Source organism: Podarcis melisellensis (genome assembly GCF_964234715.1).
Source record: "Podarcis melisellensis genome assembly, chromosome: 13".
In the NCBI taxonomy this organism is placed as follows: Eukaryota; Metazoa; Chordata; class Lepidosauria; order Squamata; family Lacertidae; genus Podarcis; species Podarcis melisellensis.
Genome location: NC_138545.1, coordinates 18,016,398 through 18,039,489, shown reverse-complemented (window position 1 = coordinate 18,039,489; position 23,092 = coordinate 18,016,398). Strand labels below are relative to the sequence as shown.

General features: G+C 51.8%; 1 protein-coding gene across 2 annotated transcripts in view; it reads right to left on the bottom strand.

The window, feature by feature from the left end:
- LOC309354650 (uncharacterized protein) overlaps positions 1-23,092 on the bottom strand; it is a 60,965-nt gene that overhangs the window by 18,081 nt on the left and 19,792 nt on the right. For both annotated transcript variants that reach the window (XM_081884907.1, XM_081884906.1), the window contains 24 exons: positions 22,700-22,720; positions 22,258-22,350; positions 19,956-20,019; positions 19,441-19,539; positions 18,968-19,111; positions 18,062-18,157; positions 17,318-17,436; positions 17,018-17,170; positions 15,798-15,971; positions 13,957-14,130; positions 12,682-12,796; positions 11,902-11,970; positions 10,214-10,407; positions 9,069-9,190; positions 8,788-8,857; positions 8,490-8,650; positions 7,271-7,379; positions 6,920-7,051; positions 6,123-6,329; positions 5,029-5,166; positions 3,801-3,924; positions 2,656-2,827; positions 1,500-1,712; positions 483-627 (listed from right to left, as the gene is read on the bottom strand). In XM_081884907.1, the coding sequence (XP_081741033.1) occupies positions 483-627; positions 1,500-1,712; positions 2,656-2,827; positions 3,801-3,924; positions 5,029-5,166; positions 6,123-6,329; positions 6,920-7,051; positions 7,271-7,379; positions 8,490-8,650; positions 8,788-8,857; positions 9,069-9,190; positions 10,214-10,407; positions 11,902-11,970; positions 12,682-12,796; positions 13,957-14,130; positions 15,798-15,971; positions 17,018-17,170; positions 17,318-17,436; positions 18,062-18,157; positions 18,968-19,111; positions 19,441-19,539; positions 19,956-20,019; positions 22,258-22,350; positions 22,700-22,720 (3,108 nt within the window). The remainder of the gene's footprint in view (positions 1-482; positions 628-1,499; positions 1,713-2,655; positions 2,828-3,800; positions 3,925-5,028; positions 5,167-6,122; positions 6,330-6,919; positions 7,052-7,270; positions 7,380-8,489; positions 8,651-8,787; positions 8,858-9,068; positions 9,191-10,213; positions 10,408-11,901; positions 11,971-12,681; positions 12,797-13,956; positions 14,131-15,797; positions 15,972-17,017; positions 17,171-17,317; positions 17,437-18,061; positions 18,158-18,967; positions 19,112-19,440; positions 19,540-19,955; positions 20,020-22,257; positions 22,351-22,699; positions 22,721-23,092) is intronic.

Here is a 23,092-nt window from a genome sequence, read left to right as displayed (position 1 = left end):
AGCAGGGTGCAAATCCCTGCTCAGGCAGGAAGGTCCTTGGGTGAACCTTGGGCCAGTCACAGCCTCCTCACAGGGTTTTTTTGTGGAGATAAAATGGGGAGGAAGAGAACTATGTATATACCACCTTGAGCTCCTTGGAGGAAAGATGGGGCATAAATGCAATAGATAAATAAATGATAAATAACTAGGGGCAGACCCTCCCTTGTTTCTGGGCCGTTGGCTTCTCCTAACCCATCCCTGCCTCTGAAAACCAAGCCCCCCTTGGTCTTAGGTCTCCCCAATCTCCGGCTCTCAGAGCCTTCCAGCCTCTACATCTTGTCGGGCTCCAACTCCATCACCAGCCGACATGGCCAATGGATGATGGGAGCTGCTGCAGTCCAAGAAGGCCCCACAGATTCTCTGTATCTCCACTCTTACCAGCTCCCTCTTGCCTTTCTGTAATCCCCCAGAAACATCCCGGCAACGTCCCCCCAGCCCCATACCCGGCGTGACTGTTCCAGCTGCTCCGACAGCTCCTCCAGGGCAGACGTGTGCCGCTGGCGCATCTCCAGCACCTGGGCTTCGTGCACCTTGACCTCGTCCTCAATGGTCTTCTTCAGCTCAGTTACTTCTTGCTCCCTCTTTGATCTGCCAGGGGAAGGGAAAGGACGGGATCAGGGTGAGGCTAGCAGGGTGAGGCGGGCTTTTCCTGGAGAGACCACTAAGGGAGATGGGGAGAATATAAGAGCCTTGCTGGATCAAGGTCAGAAGCTCATCTAGTTGAGCCTCCTTTTCTCACAGTGGCCGGCCAGATCCCACAAGCAAGACCTGAGCACAAGAGCCCACTCTCCCCTCCTGGGGTTTCCAGGAACTGGCCTTCAGGCACAAATGCTGCCTCTGGCTGTGGAGCAGAACCCAGTCCTTATGGCCAGCAATCACTGGATAGCCTTGTTCTCCATGGGTCTGTCCAACCCTCTCCTTCAAAACCATCCAAGCCAATGGCCATCTCTGCCTCCTGTCAGCTTACCGTATTTTTCGCTCTATAGGACGCACTTTTTCGCCTCCAAAAATTAAGGGGAAATGTGTGTGCGTCCTATGGAGCGAATGCAGGCTCCTTGGCTTCAGCAAGAGCAACGCGAAGCCTCCAAAGCACAGAGGGAGCGCTCCCTCCACGCTCCGGAGGCTTTGCTTTGCTTTCGCTGAAGCCTGGAGAGCGTGAAGGGTCGGTGCGAATCCCTTCAGGTTTCTTTCGCTGAGAGGAACCAGCAGAGAGGGAGAGGTGCACAGCGCCCCTTCAGCCAAGCGGGAGGAGAAATGGAAGGGGCTCCGTTTCTCCTGCCGCTTCACTGAAGGGGCGCTGAGCAGAGAGGGGGAGATTTTTTTTTTCTTGTTCTCCCCCTCTAAAACAAGGTGCGTCCTATGGTCCGGTGCGTCCTATAGAGCGAAAAATACGGTTCTTATCCCCAGGAGCGGCCACCTCCGGGTCCAGGCAGGTGTGCCGGCTGCCACCAGGCCCTTACCGTAGCTCCTGCTGCGCAGCCGTCGAGTCCAAGGTGTCCTCGAGCTCTGTCTTCAGGGCCTCCAGCTCTTCACCCAGGTCCCGCCGCTGCTTCTCGGCCTTGGCGCGGGCCGCCTTCTCGGACTCCATGTCCTCCTGCAGCTCGGCCAGCTGCGCCTGCAGCTCGCGAAGGGACTTCAGCACGGCGTTCTTCTGCGCAGACTCCTCCTCCACCCTGCAAGGCGGGCGGGAAAGGTCAGAGGGGCGAGAGGGCCAGGCTGAGGGTGGGCCGGAGGGAAAGGGGGGCAGCGGGGAGGAGGGCGAGGAGGAGGAAAGCTAGTGGCAGGCAGCAGGCACCCAAAGGGGGAAGAGAGGAAGATCTTTGCAGGATGCCAAAGAGGCACAGAGGAGCAATTGTGTTCCCCAGAATCTAACCCAAGGTTGTACCTATACTTCAGAAATTTAAGGATGCTTCTTATTAAGCCATGCTTGGGAGTCATAGGTTAATGATCGTGGTCGGTTGCCCTAAGTCAGGGGATCTGCTTTTTTCCACCTTAGAACCCTCGAGGTCCACTAGCTGAAGCAAAGCGCAAAACAGTGGGTTTTAAAAGGGGCAGGCATGTGCTTAGAATTAAAAGACAAGTGCCCCTCTGAGTGCATCTCAGCTGCCCAGGAATGTGTCCCAAGTACCAGAGTGGAGATCAAAGTCCTTCCACACACAAAAAAGTCCATTCATAGTTTCCACCAAAGCTTTCCTTCGTTTCAGAAGCCTAATTGGGAAGGAAAAGTCGTTGCTTCTCGTTGGACGACCAAGAGCCAGGCATCCTTGATGAGATCTGCTGCAAAGCCACCCTGAGATCTTCCAGCAGATCCCCATATCTGCCTATTCCCTGCTCTAAGGGATTCCCTATGAGGAAGCCGTAACAACCATCTGTTTAGGGCTGCAGGGCAGGGCGCTTCAGCCAATACGTCCCTCTTGCACACTTCTGCTTCCCTTGTTGATTCTTGGAGACCCTCAAAAAGAATCCCAATGAATGGGAAGGAGGAGTTCCACCTTGAAGCTACTTGCAGCCAGCCTAGCCTACCAGCAGAAGGGAGAGTGAGGGTGGCTGGGCAGTGCCCTGTTGAATCAGCCTCCACTGCCAAACAGGCAGGAGCCTCCAGCCCGGCACACTTACCTGGCCAGCGCTGCCTGTAGCTCGGCTTCCTTCCTTGCCAGCGCTTGCCGGAGCTCCTCCAGCTGCTGCTGCAGCTCCACCACCTGCTCCTGCAGGTCCCCTGCCTCCCCGTCCAGCTTGCGCTTCAGCTTCTCCAGCTCCTGGCGCCCCTTTTCCTCCTTCTTTAGCCGATCTAGAAGGGTGAAGGGAGGGGAGAATGGGGGAAAGGTCAAGCAAGGAAACAGGACGCCCCCATCGCAGAAGCACGTGAAGCAGGCTGTTCATCGCTGATGGGGAATGCGCGGTTCTCCAAATGCAGCTGGACCCCAGCTCCCATCAGCCACAGCCTGTGTGGCCAATGGCCAAGGATGTTGGGAGTTGTAGTCTAGAATTGCCTGGAAAGGCCACATGTTCCCCATCCCTAACCAGAGCCCAGAATTGGTCCCTGATGTTCCATCTCCGCTGTCAGAGGCAGTATAATATAGCCTCTGGGTGCCAGTTACTGGGAAACGCAAGTGGAGAGCGTGGGAGCTGCGTTCAGGAGCTGCTTTGGAGCTTCCAGTAGGGACACCTGCCTGGCCACTGGGGGAACAGGATGCTGGACTAGATGGGCCATTGGCCTGATCCAGGAGGGCTCTTGTTATGTTATCGGCTAAGCCCGGTCTTGGTCTACACCAGGGTTTCCCAAACTTCGGTCTCCAGCTGTTTTTGGACTACAATTCCCATCATCCCTGACCACCGGTCCTGCTAGCTAAGGATGATGGGAGTTGTAGTCCAAAAACAGCTGGAGACCCAAGTTTGGGGAAACCCTGGCCTGCACCAACAGGATCTCCAGGACTCCCTTTCCCCAGTCCTCTTCCTTTTGAGATGCCAAGAAGCAAACCTGGGACTCTCTGCGGGAGAAGCATGTGCTCGCCTAGCAAGCTGTGGCCCCACCAACACCCTGCGCAGCTCGTTCTCTGCGCACGGATTTTAGCCCAGAGGCTGCCAGTTGGGGGTGGGACGGACACCTCCCCAAAGAAGCACTTCCCCAAAGAGGCCAGTTTTATGCCAGGTTTCAATTGCCACACCAAAGGAATGCGATTCCTGGGGTCTGAAGTGCCCAGGGAAGAAATCTAGGCCGTCCGTCCCCCCACCTCTGTGTACCCCCCTGTTCCCAGACGCACCTTCCATGTCGGCGATGACGGCTTCGTATTTGTTGCGCAGTTTGGAGAGGCTCTTCACCTTCTCCTCCTCCTCTGCCATATGGGAGGTGAACTCGGAGAGACGCTCCTCCATCAGCTTTCTCTCCTGGTGAAGCCAGCGGGTGTAAAAAGACACAGGGTGGGTGGGGGTTGGGACCCAAACATGCCTAACACTTCCAGGAAACCCAGGAGTCCAGGCTCCTAGAGTCCCGACTTAGCCGACTTTTCCATTACCCGTCTGCCTCCTCCCAGATCTCACTTCCAGACAAGCCGCTTTATTGAGCACCCACCCCGATTCATTTGCAGAAAGGTCAGACAACGTGATGCCAAAGCAGAGGTGATCCTGCATTTCCCTGTTAACTTTCCTTACTGTAAAACATCTGATCTTTTTTTTTGGGGGGGGGGGTGGAGGACAATGCTTGTTGAGCAAGAGCTCCAATCCAGCTTGTAGTTGCACTGCCTGAACTGGCTGGTAAGTGAGTGAAACACTCCCCCCAAAAAACCAGCAGCAGCTTGGAAGTGTCTCTAGGGCCCCCAAACAGCCCTTCACCTCTATCTCTCCATCTCTGCAACTGTGGAGGTTAATAGTTTAAATCCCCCCCCCCCCACCGAGGGCAGTCTGCTCCTCACAAAGCAGCAGCAGGCTGAGGTTCCTCCTCTGCATTTATATATATATATATATATATATATATATATATATATATATATATATATATATAATCGGTTTTCAACTCTAAACAAACACAATAAAACGTAACTTGCTGAAGCGCTTGAGAAGAGAAGCAACCACGCTAGTAGGACTACAAGAAGTTTTGTAAGGAGAAATATACAAAGTGTTACAAAGTAGAAAAAGATAGAGATGCTGATTATGAGATTGCAATGCAATAGGGAGAATAAGAAATGCATACTAAGAGATTAGACTGGAAAATTTTCAGACAGGACTGATGGAAGTCAAAAAAATTGAATAAGATGTACAAGTATGTTTAATTACTGTTGAAAATGATATGTTAAAAAACTAATAAAATTTTATATATATAAAGAGAAGAGAAGCACCCGAAAGGTTGCCCACCAGAGCAAGGAAGGGCCACAAAACACAAGGCAGGCAGGCAGGCAGGCCAAAGAACACCACCACAAAAAACACCCCCACGCCCGTCTTTTCTGCTTTGGGCCAGAGGTGGGGAGGCTGCAGCAGGAAGGGCCCCCAACTCACTTTGTGCAGTTTTGAGTTTTGGTCTTCGAGCACCAGCAGATCCTCCTCCATCTTCTTCATCTTGGCTTCCGTGCTCACTTTCTCCAGCTGCAGCTTCTGCCGGGCGGCCTCCTCCTCCTCCAGCTGCTCTTCGATGTCCTACGAGGGAGGAGGGAGAGCAGGGGACAATGAGTATACGTAAAGAAATGTCCAAGGCCATATAAAAGAAGCGGAACGGTTATTTCAAGCCCTGGAACTGCCTCAACAAAGCAGCAGGGTTAGCAGAATATTCAAGTGCAGCGTAGCGGCTGGACTGGGACCAGGGAGATCCAGGTTCAAATCCCTGCTCACCTACAAAGTTCGGTGGGCGACCTCAGGGCAGTCGCTCACCCCCAAGTCTACCCTGCAGCACAGGACTGATGCAAGGATGACCGTGCAAGTCACCCTCAGGGCTCTGCAGATGCCATAATCAAAAGCGTTTACAGTCAAACCTCGGTTCTCGAAAACTTCCATTATACGTTTCGGCTCCCGAACGCCGAAAACCCGGAAGTAAATGCTCTGGTTTTCAAACATTTTTCGGAACCCGAATGTCTGGCACAGCTTCCACTTGAGTGCAAGAAGCTCTTGAAACCAATCAGAAGCTGCGCCTCGGTTGTCGAACGTTTAGGAAGTTGGAACGGTCTCCCGGAATAGATTACGTTCGACAACCAAGGTTTGACTGTATTTCAAAACAAAACCAGGACCTATTTTTAAAGCTGAGCTGAAGAAATTTATCTTTTTAAAGGGATTTGGGGGGTGGGCAGGTAGGCCTTTGTAGGAGTGGAATTCCACAACTGAGGCACCACCACTGAGAAGGCCTCGTTCAGTGTCACAACTAACCTGGTAGCAACCAACCTTCTCTCTCTCTGTGCAAGCCAGAAACTCGGCCTGAGAAAGGCCGATTTCTGCACAAACGTTAGCAGATGAAGCAAAACTCTTCCTTCGTTCCATCCACCACAACTAACGTATAGATGCACGGATCAATTTAGCCGTCTTCCGGCAAGGGAGTGGGCGGCAGCTGCCCTCCTCCTTTGCTCCTCCTGGTGGTGGTGGACGGTCCTCTCTTCCCGACTCACCTGGATGTGCTGCTGCATCTTCTTCTTGTCCCCCTGCAGCTGCTGGCAACGCTCCTCCTCCTCTTCCACCCGCGACTCCAGCTCGTGCAGGATGTCCTCCAGCTCCTGCTTCCGGGCAGCCAGACGCGCCCGCATCTCCTCGGCTTCGGCAAACAGCTCCGTCTCTGCCTGCAGCTGTTCGGCCAGGATGGCCTTCTCCTCTGAGAGCTAGCAACGGAAACGGGATCAAGGAGGGAGGGACAGGCATCAGATCCCCCTGGAGCCTAGCTCAGGATGTTAGGGTACGGCAAACCCCCTTAGTTAAGGAAGGTTTTCCTCCCAATCCCGGCATTTAAGCAGTGGGGACTAGAAGCTTGATGCGGAATGTACAGCCAGTGTGAATTCTACAGGAGGACGCAGTCCTTGCAAATGAAAGGTCACACAACTAATGCACTCTTACACCACAGTTGTGGAATCCCGGGAACTGTAGTTTGTTAAGGTTGCTGGGAGGGCTAAGCTACAGTTCCCATGATTCTTTTTTGGGGGGTGGGGTGGGGAGCCATGATTGTTAATGTGTCATAAGAGTGCTTATGGTGTGACTGTGACCCAAGAGAAAAAGGAGTTCAGGCGGACCTATTATAAAATCTGTTTCAGGACACGGAGAAGGCAGGCAGGAAGGCCAATATGGAGGGCAATGCAGGGAGAGTCCAAGTGAATGGTTGAAAGAGAAGGGGGCGGGGCTTCCGCTGCAGATGTCAGGAGAGGAGGTGGGGCTTAACGACTGGGGACTCCTGACTCCTCCCACTCTCCCTGCTCACCTGCTGGTATTTGTTCTCCAGTTCCTTCAGGTCCATTTGGGTTTTCACGTGTTTCTCCTGCACCTTTTGCAGCTCCACTGCCTTTGCCTGCATCACCTCGTCCTGACGGGTCACCTGTAACAGGGGCTTCACCTGGGGAAAAGGAGAGGAGGAAGAAAAGGAGGGGAAGATGTTGAGAGAGCCAAAGTGGGAGGTTGGGGTGGAGGGGGGCTGAGAAGGAAGAACCTCCGCCCTCCATGGGCTAATGAGACTTGGGACAGGTCTCAAGTTGGCCCGTGAGGCTGCTCTTCCCCAAACCATGCCTGATGTCCTATGAGACACCCCCGTCTTTAGCATCGCCGCCTGACCCACCTTGGTGAAAAGGCGCCACCACTGCCAGTGGCGCAACTTGAGGTAGGCGGCGCAGTTACGCTGCATGACCTTGAGAGCGCTCATCTGCTGCTGCTTTTTCATGAAGGCTCTGGGAGGAGAGGGAAGCGTACACAGTCAGAAAAGCACGGTTAGGTACCTGTAGTATCATAGTAACATAGAGCTGGGACCCCCATCCAGCCCAACCCCCTGCAATGCTGGAGCCTTCTGTGGCTGTATAATTCCTTACCCTCCCCTCCACCCTCCATGCAAATCCCACCAGTGAAGTTGTGTTTGCAACTGGCTTGGTTCATACAGGTTTCTGACTCCAGAGGAGACAAAAGGAGGAAGGTCTACCGAGGGCGGTCAAGGAGCCAGGTGGAGAGCAATCTCCTAGCCCAGGGGCTCTGTGTGCCCAATGGGGAGTTCTGAGGAAGTGCCATGGGTCCCGTCACAAAAGATTCCTGAGAAGGGGGCATGGCCAGTCACAGAGCTTCCACCCAATCACTGGCGGCGGATGAAGTGAAACCCCCTCTCCAGAGAATGCCAGAAGTTCTGGCTTCCCAAGCGTACTAAGCCAGAGGCTGCCAACATGGACCCCATGGGCAGAATCCAGAATCATACACTTGTAGAGTTGGAAGGGGCCATGAGGGTCTTCTTGTCCCCCCGCCCCCCTGCAATGCAGGAATCATTCATCCAACGCGGGGCTTGAACCCACGGCCCTGGGATGGCACGCACATCTGCTTCCCTGGTGCCCACACATTCCCTTCCCTTTCCCCCACTTCTCCCCACTGGTACAATCAGGCTTGAAAGAAGCCTAACTGGCTGTACTACAGCTGACAGAACAGGTTACGGCCTCTGCTTGGTTGCGGTGAGTGTGTGTAGTGGCAGCCATGACAGCTTCACCAGAGGCGCACAAAGGCCAAACACTCACTGGCAGATCTCTCTAGGGGGTTGAGAGTCCCTTCCAACACTACAATTCTATGACTCTCTACTCATCTGTTGTCAGGGATAGGGAAAAATCTGTGACTCCCTCAGGTGCTTTTGGACTCCAGCTCCCATCACCCTTGACCAATGGGCCATGCTGGCTGGGGCTGATGGGAGTTGGGAGTCCATCACCACCTCCTGCACAGCTCTGGGTTCCCTGCCCCAGAATCTGACAACATCCTGCTTTAAAGTGGCCCATTGGCAATTCGCCCCAGTATAGTGGCTCAGTGCTCACTTGCGGGCCAAGTATCCGCGGGCAGCTGCCTGGAAGGAGACAATGATATCTGTGATCTTCAGGTCCCGCTCCTCCTCCAGGTGAGCAAGGACGCCAGCGCGGAAAAAGATCTTACTCTGGCCAATGCGGAAGAGGTTGGGGTCAAGCTCCAAGGCCTTGATCTGTGAGGATAAAAAGAAACAGAAGGTGGGTTTTTGGGGGGTGGGAGAGATTAGTCAGTAGGACGTTCTGGTTTTCTGCATCTGGGCCAATTCTAGCCCACATTGCCCCATCACCCTGGCCGGAGAGCCCCACGTACCATGCGTTCGCAGGCCTGTTTCCCATCCATGAAACCTTTAGGAATGGCGTTTGGAGTCAGGATCTCATACCTGCCAGAAGATAAGGAGAAAGCAGAGAGGTTAGAAATCGCATGGACACCACACACGCTTGAGCTTGACGTTAACACGCTCAGATACCAAGGAGGGGTTAGGCCCATGGTGGATCCGATCCTCAGTGGCTGAGAACAGGGGCAGACCCCTCTGGGCACATGCCCGTTGCCCTCCTAACTAAGGCCAGGCCTCCCTCGAGTCCTCAGGGTACCTCTGCCGGAATTCCTGGAAGATGATGCGGTTGGGAAAGCCCTGGCGACAAATGCGAATTCCCTCCAGGACTCCGTTGCAGCGTAGCTGGTCCAACACGAGGTGTGGCTCCAGTTTTCCAGCCTGTAATAGGAGCCGGGAAGAAGCAGGACCTGTCAGAGGGCACTTCAGGAAGCAGAGTAAGACTGCTTGTTCTCTTAGTTGCACCCTGCCCACCCTCCAAGAAGCCCAGGGTGGTATGTGGGGGAGCTATCCCTCATTAATCTTCCCAACAACCCTGCGAGGTGGGACTGGACCAGTTTCCCAAGGCTACCATGGCAGAGAAGGATTTGAATCAGGTCTCCCTGGCCTGTCTAACATTCTAGCCACTGCAAGCCAAGGATGAAGGACCTGTGGTGCGACTAAAGTTACCGAAAGTGTAATCCCCATCATCCCTCATGGGAGACGTGTACTACTACTACTACTACTAATTATTATTGTTATTTATTTATATGCCGGGCATTGGACTGGGTTCCCCCAGCCACTGCCGGGCGGCTTCCAACAAATTATAAAACCACAGTAAAACATCAAATATTAAAAACTTCCCTATTTTAGTTGTCTTCTAAAGTCAGACAGAACAAGGGCATGTACCACTCTGGCGAGAATGTGTGCAGGCAGGTAGGGCCTTAGCTGGCATACCAGATGAAGCTGGCAGGCAGCTGCCCTGGACGCAGAATTGACCTGCGCCTCCAAGGACAGCTGTGAGTCCAAAATGACCCCCAGGCTGCGCATGTGGTTCTTTAGGGGCACAGTTACCCCATTCAGGACCAGGGAGTCCCCCACACCCGCCCGCCCTTGACTCCCCCAGAAACAGTGCATCTGTCTTGTCGGGATTCAGCTTCAATCCACTGACTGCCAGGCATCCTCCAACCGCCTCCAGACACTCAAACGAAGGTCTCCCCACACAGCCCTTTGGCCAAGAAACTCCCTTTGAGGACCAGTCTCCCCTTTCACCCAGAGGAAGGCTTGGGCCTGCTTTTGACAGAGAAGGAGGCCTTCCCCTGCATCCGATCAGAAGCGACATTCTCTGATGGGCTCCCTTCAACGCCAGGACACTCATCCTGCTCCCCATATGCACTACAGGCCTCCGTCGCGTGAGCAACTCACTCTTTTCTCATGGTTGGGGATGATACAGCGCACAAAGTTGGGGTTGGTGTTGCGCAAGGTTGACATGAGCTTGGAGAGAGACTCCTTATACAGCTGCCCCACCGTCCGGAACATCCCCTTCTTCGTCTTGTATGAGGAGCCGAAGGCAAGGTCTCCCATCCCGCTCACTTGGTCCAGGCCCACGATTCGGTCCACTGTGGAACAAGGGAAGGGGCTTCTCAGCTCACGTCCAGCACTTCCAGCCCACTCCCCAGGGGAAATGCAGGAATCTGTGGGTTTCCTCCCTCCCTCCCAACCCCACATAACATCCATTGCAACTGCCCCAAACCCCTCTGAGCCCTCCCTGAGGGAACGGACGCCACCTGGGGCCAATGGCCTTTCCCAACCCACTTAAGTGATACACAAAACCTTCAGAGCGGATGTGACGAAGGACAATGGAAGCCCAGCCCTCAAGGGACATTGAAAGAAGTTTCAATGAGCCCCTCCTCACACCTCCACTTTCTTAATCCACACAATTTAGACTGCCGTTGGAGTGCAGAAGAAAACAAGGCGAGTGTTACCCAGCAGTCCTGAGGGCCTGTTTGCTCCCATCTGCCTCAGTGGGCCTTTGAAGGGAGAAGCCTCAGGTGCTCTTGGGCTGCTGTTGGTTTAGATACTGCAGAGAGGAAAGGGAGCGTCATGCCCAGGTAGCACCCGGAGGACAAGTGGGGCAGAGCGGAGAGAGTGAAAAGAAACCACGGCAATTTAATTCTGAAGCCCACGAGCGGCTTTGAGGCTGCGCTCCTGAAAACACAGCACACTTGCCAGGGACTAAGCCCTATTTAAGAGAATGGGACTTATTAAAACAATGCGCAGGAGTGCAACGTTAGTAAAGGAAGTCACACCTGAATTATCCGGACCCCAGATAGGAAGCCTCTGGCCCTCCAGATTCATGGACTCCAGCTTCCGCCAATGGCCAGGGATGATGGGAGTTGTGATACCGACAATACTGGGGGGGCCAAAGGTTCCTCATCCATGGTCTAGACAAGGGTTTCCTAAACGTTGTTCTCCAGTTGTTTTCGGACTACAACTCCCATCACCCCCAGCTAGCAGGACCAGTGGTCAGGGGTGATGGGAACTGTAGTCCCATTTGGGGACCTAAGGTTGAGAAAGGCTGGTCTAGACCAATGTTCTACAACCTTGGGTGCCCAGATGCTGTTGTACTATAACTCCCAACACCCCCAGCTCTCTTAGCCAATGGTCAGGGACGGTGGGTGTCGCAGACTGACAACGGAGGTTCCCTGCCCGTGGTCTAAACCAGCTTATCTCAACCTTGGGTCCCCAGATGCTGTTGTACTACAACTCCCATCACTCCTATCTAGCAGCATCTGTGGCCGGGGATGATGGGAAATGTAGTCCCATCTGTTTCTAGTCCCCCAAGTTTGGGGAAAAGGCTGATCTAGAAAATATTAAACAGGGGTGGGGAACCTGTGCCCCTCCAAACATTACTGAACTACAACTCCCATCATCCCTGACCATGGGCCACGCTGGCTTGAGGCTGATGGGAGTTGGGTGACACCTAGAGGACCCCCTGGTTCCCCACCCCAGATATTAAGAGGAAGAGGGTGCATGTCTTCCCCCTCATAAACCTGCCTATAGCCCTCCCTTCCTACATGCTGGTGGCTCATGTGTGGGAAGGGGGGACATACTTTCTGCTGGACCCTGAGATGCCACGGCATAGCTGTCAAAGAAATAGACCTTCTGTATGTTCTGGATCTCTGGAGAAAGGACAGGGCCAGGCAGGGAAAGGGGCAGGTGAGGTTTCGCAAAGCAATCCATTACAGGGGGGAAAGAGAGAGGTGGGTCAAGGATAGAAGGAAACAGAAAGAGCAAAGAGCAAAGTGGTTAGTACCAGCAGCAACGAGAGAGAGTTTCAAGCAGCTTTGAGAAGTTATATTGACAGTTACTAAGATCTACAGGCCACTAGGTTAATTAAATATGTAAACAGGTTAATAATATGTGTAAGTATGGAGACTCAGATTCAACGTAGGCAACTGCTCCCTCCCCGTGACTCATTAATCATTGAATTAACTCTTTGTTTTAAAGCTACCTACTATCTTCATTGTTCTATTGCAATACAGTCATACCTTGGAAGTCAAAAAGAATCTGTTCTGGAAGTCCGTTCGACTTTGAAAACGTTCGGAAACCAAAGCGCGGCTTCTGATTGGCTGCAGGAAGATCCTGCAGCCAATCGGATGCTGCGGAAGCCCCGTCAGACGTTTGGGTTCCAAATAATATTCGCAAACCGGAACACTCACTTCTGGGTTTGCGGCGTTCGGGAACCAAAACGTCTGAGTGCCAAGGCATTCAGGATCAAAGGTACAGCTGTATTGCTTTTTTTGTTTTAATCCCTGCAAGCCGCCCAGAGGACACTGGTGACAGAAGATGGCCTATGAACGGATCAACTTAGATCTTTCCAGGCCCCCTACCATCTTTCCACAGCTCTGCCGTGAACTTGTCTGCGCTCTGGTGGAGAAGCGTAGCCACGTTGTCGTTCAAGGGGTCCATGTTCTTCATGAGCCACTCATCTGCTTTGTAGTCAACCTTTCAAAGGAAAAGGGGGGAGAGCGAAGGAGAAAAGAGAAGACGAGAAAAAGCAGAAATATCAGACCTATGGGTGTGCCACAACCCAGCCATGTGCAGGGATAAAAGGCCTTATCCCAAAGTTAGACCATTCAGTCCATTTCTAAGCCCAATAGTGTCTACTCCAGAAGTGGACAACATTTTTTAGGGGGAGGGTGGTCAAGGGCCACATTCATTTGGATGCAAGTGGTCAGGGGCCTCATACTGATCATAAGTGCCACATAATACTCATTTGGCACTTGTAAGTAATCAATCTTTTGGTGTGGCAGCACCTACTCCTTGCCTGTTGACGTAAGACAGGAGCCTTCGCTGGGCTCTTTTCAGCAGCTGCTTAAGGCATTTTTGCTTAGGCAAGCCTATCCAGCCATGAAGAAGTTACATGTGTTTTATTTTTATTTTAGCTACTCATGTTTTTACCCAGTGCTTTTTTTCTTTAAAAAAATGAAAATGTTTAGGGGTACTCTCATTTTGACTCAAGAAAATCAGCACTTTATGGTTCAAATCGGGAAAAATAAATGCAGAAAATGGACAAAAGCATGAAGATTCACAAAATGTTTAGGGGTGTGCATCCCCCTGCAGCTCCCCCCAAAAAGCACTGATTTTACCAATCTTTTAAATGCATGCTTTTTACTGATACTTTTAATATTTTATATCACTGTAAACCACTTAGAAGTTTTCTTAGAATCAAGCGGTATTTAAATTTTGTGAAATGAAACGGAAACAAACAGGTGGGGTCGAAGTCTGACTTCCAGCAGCTATCCAGGCCCTCAGGCAATTGGCCTGTCCCAGCCCTGTTAACGGAGATGCAATCTGGGACCTCAGTTCCACTACGGAGCTCTGAGCCTCCTCCTTTAGACCCCCAGCACCCCACCCAGCAGTTAGGTCATGAGACTGGCCTTTGTCAACCTGATACCCTACAGGTGATGCCTGACTACAACTCCCATCAGCTCCAGCCAATGGTCAGGGATGATGGGAGTTGTAGTCCAGCAACACCGGCAGACCTAGAATGTTACAGCTGGGCTTTTGCCTCCTAGCAGGAAGAACCACAAGATGCAAGTGAGCCCAGGAGTGCCAGTAAATAGGGGGAAACCCAGCACAGGGGTGGGGTGGAGGTAACTTGCCTTGCCAGCATAATGGATTATGCAGAAGTCAGCTTTGTCCCGCAGCTGCCGGGGCTTCTGGAACTTGGGGTGGGTTCCTTGCTCCTGGGTAACTTTTTCCACGAAGCTCTTGTCAGTGGCTTTGGGGAACCAGCACTCTTCATCTAGCAGAGCCAGCACCCCTGGGGGGTTTGCCTGGGACAGAGGAAAACCAAAACCATTAAGCAAGGGAACCCAAGGAGGAAATCGAGGCAGAAGCTGAAGTTGCCTCGCTGGGAAGAGTTGTGTTTGTGGGTGTGGATAAACAGACCGGAAAAGAGTCAATTGTACTGAGTGCCTGGAAAAGTGTATAAGGTTCTAGGCAAGTGACAAGGCGCTGGGAAATGGAATGCTATATTATAATATAATATAATAATAATTTATTATTTATACCCCGTCCATCTGGCTGGGCTTCCCTAGCCACTCTGGGCGGCTTCCAGCCAAATATTGAAATACTGTAATACATCAAACATTAAAAGCTTTCCAAAACAGGGCTGCCTTCAGATGTCTTCTAAAAATTTGGTAGTTGTTGTTCTCTTTGACATCTCATGGGAGGGCGTTCCACAGGGCGGGTGCCACTACCGAGAAGGCCTTCTGCCTGGTTCCCTGTAACTTGGCTTCTCGCAGTGAGGGAACCGCCAGAAGGCCCTCGGCGCTGGACCTCAGTGTCCAGGTAGAACGATGGAGGTGGAGACGCTCCTTCAGATATACTGGACCCCTTTAAACAAAATCAGGATCATCTACACTTCCACTGCCATTCCCTGCGCCATGATTTTGAGCCATTTATTAAAGCAAAACAATTGTTGAAATTCTGTATTTGCAGGGAGTGAGAGAACCCACCCGGCAATGGTGTTGACCAGAAAGGTGTGCTCAAGACACAGCTCTGACTGAAGGGAGGAGGTGTTAGAAAAACATGCCCCCTCCCCAAAAATGTCAATGAACATGTCAAAGCCATGCACCTCCCAGAGGACAGGAAAACAGCACTAAGGATCACCCACAGAGCTACTGCTGCGGGTTCCCCCCTCCTTAAGCTAGCTTTCCCAAGGTAAGGGAACCCCACTAGCTCCAGGAAGACTCCATAGGAAAACATGGGAGGAACACAAAATGCGAGTGAAAGAGGTGCGGTGATTACACCCTAAATGACTAGTTCTAGGATCAGCCTAGATAAAAAGGTCTGGAGCTGAGATTCCTAACCGCCTACCAGCTTTCTCAGGAAAATCAATCCACATACTCCAGGTCACACCGTGTCATTAGCGGGGTGCAAGTGCACTGCCAAGGGGTGCCAACAGTCCCAGGTGACTCAGCCAAACACACACTGGGGAGGAGGGGGGAAATAGTGTTTGTGGATGTTCCTGCATGCTTGCTTTTTTTAAAGGACAAAAACCTCCCTGCAAGTAAAACACAACAACTAGCCAATCCTAGGGAGAGGATGTTCTAGCCCAGACTGCTCTCTGTTGTGCTAGTTTTCTGCATGCATGGAGTTGTTTTTCTCTTTGGTTTTGCTTTTTGCAGAATGCAACCTTCTCCATCGGTGCATCTGCCTGCTGGGGGAAGCTTGCAGCTATTGCATTTCTTTCTTTTTGTGTGTGCCAAAACAAACAAACAGCAAAAAGGAAGCATGTGTGATGCTCCTTTGCACAGATTCCACTGCACCTCCTCACAGACTGGGGCAAAAACGTCAGATTGTTGAGGTGCCAATCGAAATCTCCCACCCCGGCCAATACCTTGTGGAAGAAAGCCTCTTCCCTATAAATGGAATAGGCTTTCCTCAAATAAGCACGGTGTGTCTCTCATCTCCTTTCTCCCATCCCCAGGCTGCTCACCGGCCTCTCGATGAGGTCTATGCAGGGCTGGAGGTCCAGGCCAAAGTCAATGAAGTTCCATTCAATACCCTCTCGCTGATACTCTTCCTGCTCCAGCACAAACATGGTGTGGTTGAAGAGCTGCTGGAGCTTTTCATTGGTGTAGTTGATGCAGAGCTGTTCAAAGGAATTCAGCTGCAGGGCGAGGGCAGTGAAAGGGAAGGAAAGAGAGAGAGAGAAAAAAGCAATCAGGTGGAGATCAGCTCCTGGCAAAAAGAGCAAACACCTCTGACTTCAGGTGCCCCACAATATCTTCTCCCCCATGAAATTCCCCATGGGTCACAACCAGACAGGGCCCTGCTCCTTGTGCCTTTTCTGCTCAAGGACATTAAAACTGGTAGGTGCATCACAACTGAGGAAGCCCTCTCCTGCAGGGGCCCTCCAAGCTCCCTCTCCCTCTGGAATGCAATAAAAACTTTGGATTTTGACTTATTGTTGCTGATGCATTATTCTTGTGCTGGTTTTATGTGAGAACATTTGCTTGATTTTTAATGTGTGTGTGTAGATATATATGTTTATCTACGCACGTGTGTGTGTGTGTGTGTGTGTGTGTGTGTGTGTGTGTGTGTGTGTGTGAATTCTGCTTCTACATGAGACTCCAAATGGTCTCCTGTATATCACCAAACACTCACCTGTAGATCACCTAACCTCACTGTCAGGTGACTTTTCGCCCACGCAGGGAATCAATTAACCATGCAGGGAATCAAATACCACATGTGCGAGCTATGCAAGCCCAGACAATCAGCTGGGAACCAGACCATTAGAGGTGCTTTTGGCCCAAGCATGTCTATACCTGCCCTATGCACAAAGCGGATGTGCTCCTCCCCACACACCCCAGTTATGAAACTACCATCAAAAGGCTTCATTCCTGGCATAAACGCTGTGCCTTCGGATTGCTGCGAGAGGCAGCAATCTAGCTAGTGCCATGTGGGCATCGGGTGGCGCTGGTACAGGTACACCTGTTGAACTTTAACCCTTCCTTTCTCTCCCCCCCCAAGCAGCACAGAAAGAAGAGAAGCAAGGGGGAGCATCCTCCCTTTTTCTTCCGGGGATGAAGGTCAAAGGCAATGGACAGGTGAGAGCAGGAAGGGCTTGGGGAAAGGATAATGGAATGGATAAGAAGGATGGATTTGCATGCAGCCCAAAAGGAAGGTGGTTGCTCAGCAGCTGCAGGTCCTCACCTGGAATATTTCAAAGCCTGCGATGTCCAGAATACCGATGAAGGAGGCGCCCTGGCGCTTGGTGCGGTCCAGGGCCCGGTTGATCCGATGCACCAGCCAACGGAAGAGGCGTTCGTAGGTTGCTTTTGCCAAGGCTTCCACCGCAAAGTCAGCCTGGAAAAGGGGGGCAGAGGGAGGCATGGCTCCAGGCTTGGCTCGTTTCACCACTTCAAACCTTTGCCCGCCTGCCTCCACAATGATGTTTCAGGCAACCCCATCCTGCCCCCTGGCGCCCCCAGAACCCCAGCTGCTGCCACCAACCTGCTCTTTCGTCTGCGCCTTCTGCACATAGTCCCGTCCGACTTTGATCCGCGGGGTAAGGATGGCGCGGGTGAACTCGGTGACGTTCATGCCCAGGAGGTGGCAAAGCTTCTGGGCAGCTGCAGAGGGCACAAAACAAGCCGGCAACAACCCAATTGTTAGTTCAGTCCCCTGCTGGCTCGCACTGGCCACCCTCGATCTGGTCAGCCCAAAGCTTTGCTGGCCCAACTCCTCTTGAGTCAATAGTTCAATGCGCTTCTGGATAGTTAGGATCTAATGTGCAGAATTTCAATTCTGAATAATTTTAGCTTCTCCCCACACAACCCTTACTTTTTAAGACGTTTCTAGGCCACATGCATTTTACTTTGTTAAGAGTGTTTTAAGGGTATTCCCACCCACCCCATTTATTCATGGTTGCTTATGTATGTTTTCTTTAACTTAGATCATGGGTGGGGAAACATGCGGCCCTTCCAGAAGTTGATGACCCTCTCTACCCACCCTAATGCTGCGTCTACTTTAATCCCCCCTTTTTCTGCTGCCATCAAAATGAGTGGGGTCTTGTGTGGAGCAGAAAAATTTGCTTGGGGGTATCAGCTGCCCGAAAGGCCATGGGTTAGCCATCACTGTTTATATATTCTGGAAGGCAGGCTGAGCTCTGACTGCAAAATAGCCATTCTCCCGCTAGAGCCTGTCCCCGCAAATCTAGCTGGCTGCCTATCAGAGCTGGTGAGCCCCCGCTACTACCTGTGTTGTCAGGCATGGAGGCCTGGTCTGTGTTCCTCTCCTTACGGAAGACAATGTTCCCAAACTGCAGCACGGCTGAGACCATCCGCAGCATACCTGGGGGGGGGGGGAGGGCAAAAAAGGCCTTTAGTGTGAGCATGCTTCCGCCTTCCACCCCTCTGAGCAGATGCAAACACCCAAGGTCATCCACCAAAGGAGGCTAAGGGAGCAGGTTGAAGGAAAATGCAAGGACCTGTGAAGCTCAGCCGCGAGAGCAGCACATGCAACACCTTGAGAGCATCCGAAGTCCTCCAAATGCAACAAGATAACGTGACAGCCCTGCACTGTTTATTTTCTATATCTCTGCACGGCATGGGAGGGCTGAGTTTAGAATTGCAAGTTCACAGCAGAGTCTCAGTCTGAAGCAAAGACTTCCTGATTCCTAGTCCAGGTTCTTAAGTCACTTTGTCATCTTTTTTAAAAAACAAACAAACACCTAAACTAATTTCTGATTAGGTGACATACATGGGAGGAGACAGCGACTGGGGAGACTACCAGCCACATGGGCCAGAATGACAGGTTTCATGTTCAAAAGCAGCAAGTTTCTGCCCACCGGATGCTGAAGGCGCCTTAAGGAGGTCACGGGTGTCGCCATCACGCCCTGCCTGGGAACATCCCCAGAGGAATGTGGTGTGACGCAGTCAGCAAATAGTGATCAGCTATCTCAGCCTCGGCCAGCCTGGGGCCCTCCACAAGTTCTGGACTACAATTCCCATCAGCCACTGGATGTGCTGGCTGGGGACTGATGGGAGTCGGAGTCCAGAATCTCTGGAGGGCAACCAAGGTGGCCAAGGCTGAGCTAGACAGATCACAGCTGTTCTCTTGACCCCCTACACACACACACACACACACACACACACGACTCACAATGTATCTCCTCGTGCGAGAAGCCCATGATTCGCATTGACTCCATGGTCTCGTGGAAGATCTCCTTGTCCTGCTGTCCTGGGATGGGCAGGTATCCGTTGGAGACAAAGCGATACTGATTGAAGGGCTCCAACAGCAGCTCCCCTGTAGCGCCATTGATGAAAAAGAGGCATCTCTGAGGCAAGGGTGCCACACTTCCGCCAGCCAATTCCCACACCCAGGAGCTCCCCGTGCTGTAAGACGCGCTGCTCTGTCATCAATGACCACCTTTGCTTTTCTACTGCTGTCATCCTTGCCTTCCCCGCCAGTTCCACTTCCAGATTTATGCAGAGAGGCAAGAAGGCTAAAGCGTTGCCCTTCTCTTTCTCCCTCGAGTTTGTTGCTTGCTGCTTTAGGAAGCCGAGGTCCAAAAGCGTGGGAGGAGGAGGACTGGACCCCCTTTTTCATGTTGCTCTGGCACAGCATCCGTTTACCTTTCACGTGCTCCCCAGCGCCCACCAGGAGCTGGTAGAAGATGTGGAAAGTCCGCTCGTCCTTGGCTTGGCGAATGGCTCGCGATTTCTCCAGCAGGTCTGGGCGGCTCAGGGTTAAGGAGGAAGGACAATTGCATCTGGAAACACGTATCCCCCCCCCCTCCACAAAGCCAGCTTGCCTCACTCCCCCAAGAAGCAGAAGTCCCTGCTATGAGACTCCCTAGCTTACCTCTTCAACCTTGGCTCCCGCCTATGTCGTTTGACTACAAAGCCCATCATCCCCAGCCAGATTAGTCAGATGGGAGTTGTAGTCCAATGACATTTGGGGACCCAAAGCTGAAGAACACCATCAGGAATCCCTGGGTCTAGGATCCACAGGTACCTCTAACCTGTCAGGGATCCCCGCATCCAGGATCCCATATTTATTCTAATTCAGGCTTTGCTCTCTCGCCTACCGAAATCAGGGGAGTCCTAGTTTTCGAACTAAATCCATGGAACTCCACAAGCAAGGATACATGTTTCTATGTTTGCTCCGACAATGTAGCCAGCTACATCGAAATTAATCCGTATAAATTTACCCTGGAGGAACACAGCAGGAGGGGAAAGAGAAATGAGACAGACATCAGAAGGGCTCAGCGGCTTTGTAAAGGACAATTGCTTCATTTACATACCCAGGTCCCTGGAAAACACAATATATAGGCAACAACCATTTTATGCTTGTTCAATGCACGTGCAATCGTGTGCGTGCCCACATCACCGCCACAACCCAGAAAAGGGGTGGGTTTACATGTGTTCCGCCGACATGCGCAGGGGCCAGGAATGCAACCCCCGTGCAAATCAGGGGATGTGTGCACATCACATTGAGAGTAGAATGCTTTCTCTAGCCTTAAACATAATAGTGAAAGAAGGGTGATATTCGGCTAGGTGATGCTCAGAGCAGACCCACTGAAATATATGGAAGTAAGTTAATGTAAGTCCATTGACTTCTATCAGTTTAAGTATGACTAATACTGGACGTCACTCAATGCACCATGATTTTAAAATAAGAACGCTCTGAAATTATTAGATTCTTCCTGCTCCCCCTGCCCTTTTAAACATTCTGACAAACTACAGAGTAGCCTTGGGCCACTTGGTGCTATTGGACTAGAATTCCCTTGCTGGCTGGGGCTGATGGGAGTTCTAGCCCAAACCCTCTATAGGGCAACAGGCTAACAGAGGCTAAGAGCAGACTTCCCTCTCCCAGTCAACTGCAGATGAGGTCAGAGCTAATCAATCGTTCTTCAGCAGGAAGGAGTAGAAACTTGCCTCTGCACCAACTGGAAGAAACTTAGCATTACTGGGTGATGTGAAGCTGACTTCTCTCCTTTCAACAAGGAGGAAGATAAAACACTTTATTTCAGCTTCTTAAGGAGGGACCGAAAAGTGACATTTCCCAACAACAACAACAAAGGGGATTTGAAAGCAGATCTTTGGCAAGGACAGGAAGAAACTGGTTTTTCTTCCTGAGGAGAGGCTTTGTTGCCATAGTTCAACAAAGCAGGTGGGAGTGTGAAAAACACAGTTGTGTACACAAGCTGCCCTTTCTGAAGAGTGGGTTCAGGTGCATTTTAAGATGGCTCAGGGAAGATGCAGGATGGCTCAGTCGGCAGAGCATGAGACTCTGAATCTCAGGGTCATGGCCTTCAGCCCCATGTTGGACACTGATGACCCTCGTGGTCCCTTCCAACTCTACAACTCTGTTCTTGAAAGGGTTTGCATCCTGCACGATGGGTAGATGGGTCCGCAGGGAACACCAGTACAGGAAAGGTAAACAGGGGGTTGCTGGATGGCAGCAGTGGAGGAGCCTCTGAATATCCGTTGCTGGGGAGGGAGAGAGGCTTTTTCAAGATCAGGATGCTGAGCTAGATGGGATTTTGGTTCCTTTTTATTTTTCCAACAGGCCACATAATGAATGCTACCTTGTGCTGCTTCTTGCCCTTCAGTTCTCCCCCAGAAGGTGGCTGGGCCTTAACATTGCCACCATTCAAGCAGACAAAAGGGCAACTTACTCCTTTCAGGGAAGGAGCTAAAACACAGGCAAGATGTTCTAAAGAGGTCAAATGTTCCCACCTTCAGACTCTACTCAGCCAGCACTCCAGGATTTTCTGTGGCCAGTTCTTTTGATTTGACTTCGACACATTGACTGGAGCTCTGAAATCACAGTGCCAATCTCCTGCAAACCACGCACTTGGGGATTTGCAGGGAAGGGAATCCCCGCACCAGCTGCCGGATAGAGGCAAGGCAGATCGGTAGACCCTATGGTGTCATGCCGTAACAATAGGAATGCAAGAAGCTGCCTTGGTCAACCTAGCTCAGCACTGACTGGCAGCAGCTCGCCTGGCAAAGGTCTCTCCCAGCCCTGCCTGGAGACAGAGGCACACCGAGGGTCCTTTGGCAGAGACCTGTATAGGCAACCCCACCCTGAAAAAACTCACATTGCCACAGTAGCCACATTAGAAATTACCACATTTTACGCAACTCTAGTACTTGGAAGCATCCGTAGTGAGGGTGAGGCAAGGCGGAAGGACAGAAAAATCCTCACACCTTTGTGCCACGCTGCAAGAAGGTAGGGGAGCTTCTCCCATGTCTGAGTTCTCCACGACAGAGGCAGCATGTCGCCACACACATCATACACTCCATAGTCCGATGGGTGATTTTTGCTCCCTGGCGGGGACCGGTTTCACCACCCCCCACGTACCCCTCTGCCTGGAGACTCCGAGGATTGAATATGGGACCTTCTACATGCAAGAACCAACTAGCGGGGAAAGACCGACTTACGAATCGTGAGGAGTTGTCGTTTTTTACTGTTTTTGCGTTGCCGAAGGCCTCCAGGATAGGGTTGGCTTGTAGCAGTTGACGTTCCAGTTCACCCTGGAAAGAAAAAGAAAGAGGTCAGGTGGGGGGTGGGCTGGGGTGGGGGGTTTGCCCAGACCCAGAAGCAGCAAAAGATAAAGCCGTGTAGAAAGAGCTCTCAAAGGCTCTAGCCCTAGAAATGTGTTTTTTTCAGGGGGTGGGCAGATGCAGTGCTCTGAGAAATTTAGATCCTGGCAGGAGGAAAGCTGGCTGCCCTCTTGGAAGGGAATCACTCCCAAGCGACTTCCATCTTCCATTTTTCTGACCACAGAGTGTGGGGCGGGGATGTGAACCCCACAAGCATGTGCACCAGGGAGCAATACCCACCCGAACCCCCCTCCCAAAGCACAACAGGAAAACTACTCACGTAGGAAGCAGGGTTGGAGGTCTATGGGTGGGGATGACGTCACGAAACATGAAATGGGGGCGGGGAGGGAGAGAGCAGGGAGCAAGACGAGGTGGGGTGGGGAAAACAAAACAAAAGACAAAACAAAAATGAACAACAACCAAAGGATTAAGTCAGACAACGAATAAAAAGTAAAGACCCAACAGTGACGATGCAGTAACATGAGCCGGGAACCAATGCAAGGGTCGGTGGGGGGCAGGGAGGGCACCCAGGCGCCCCACTTCCCTTTCCCAGCACCCCTTGAATCCTGTTCCTTTCTCAAGAGAGCCCAGCGCCCTGGCTCTGATGAGGGAAGAGAGTCCAGTGAACCGCTTTCAACACAGAACACAAAAGTTTAAAAAACCAACGAGAAAA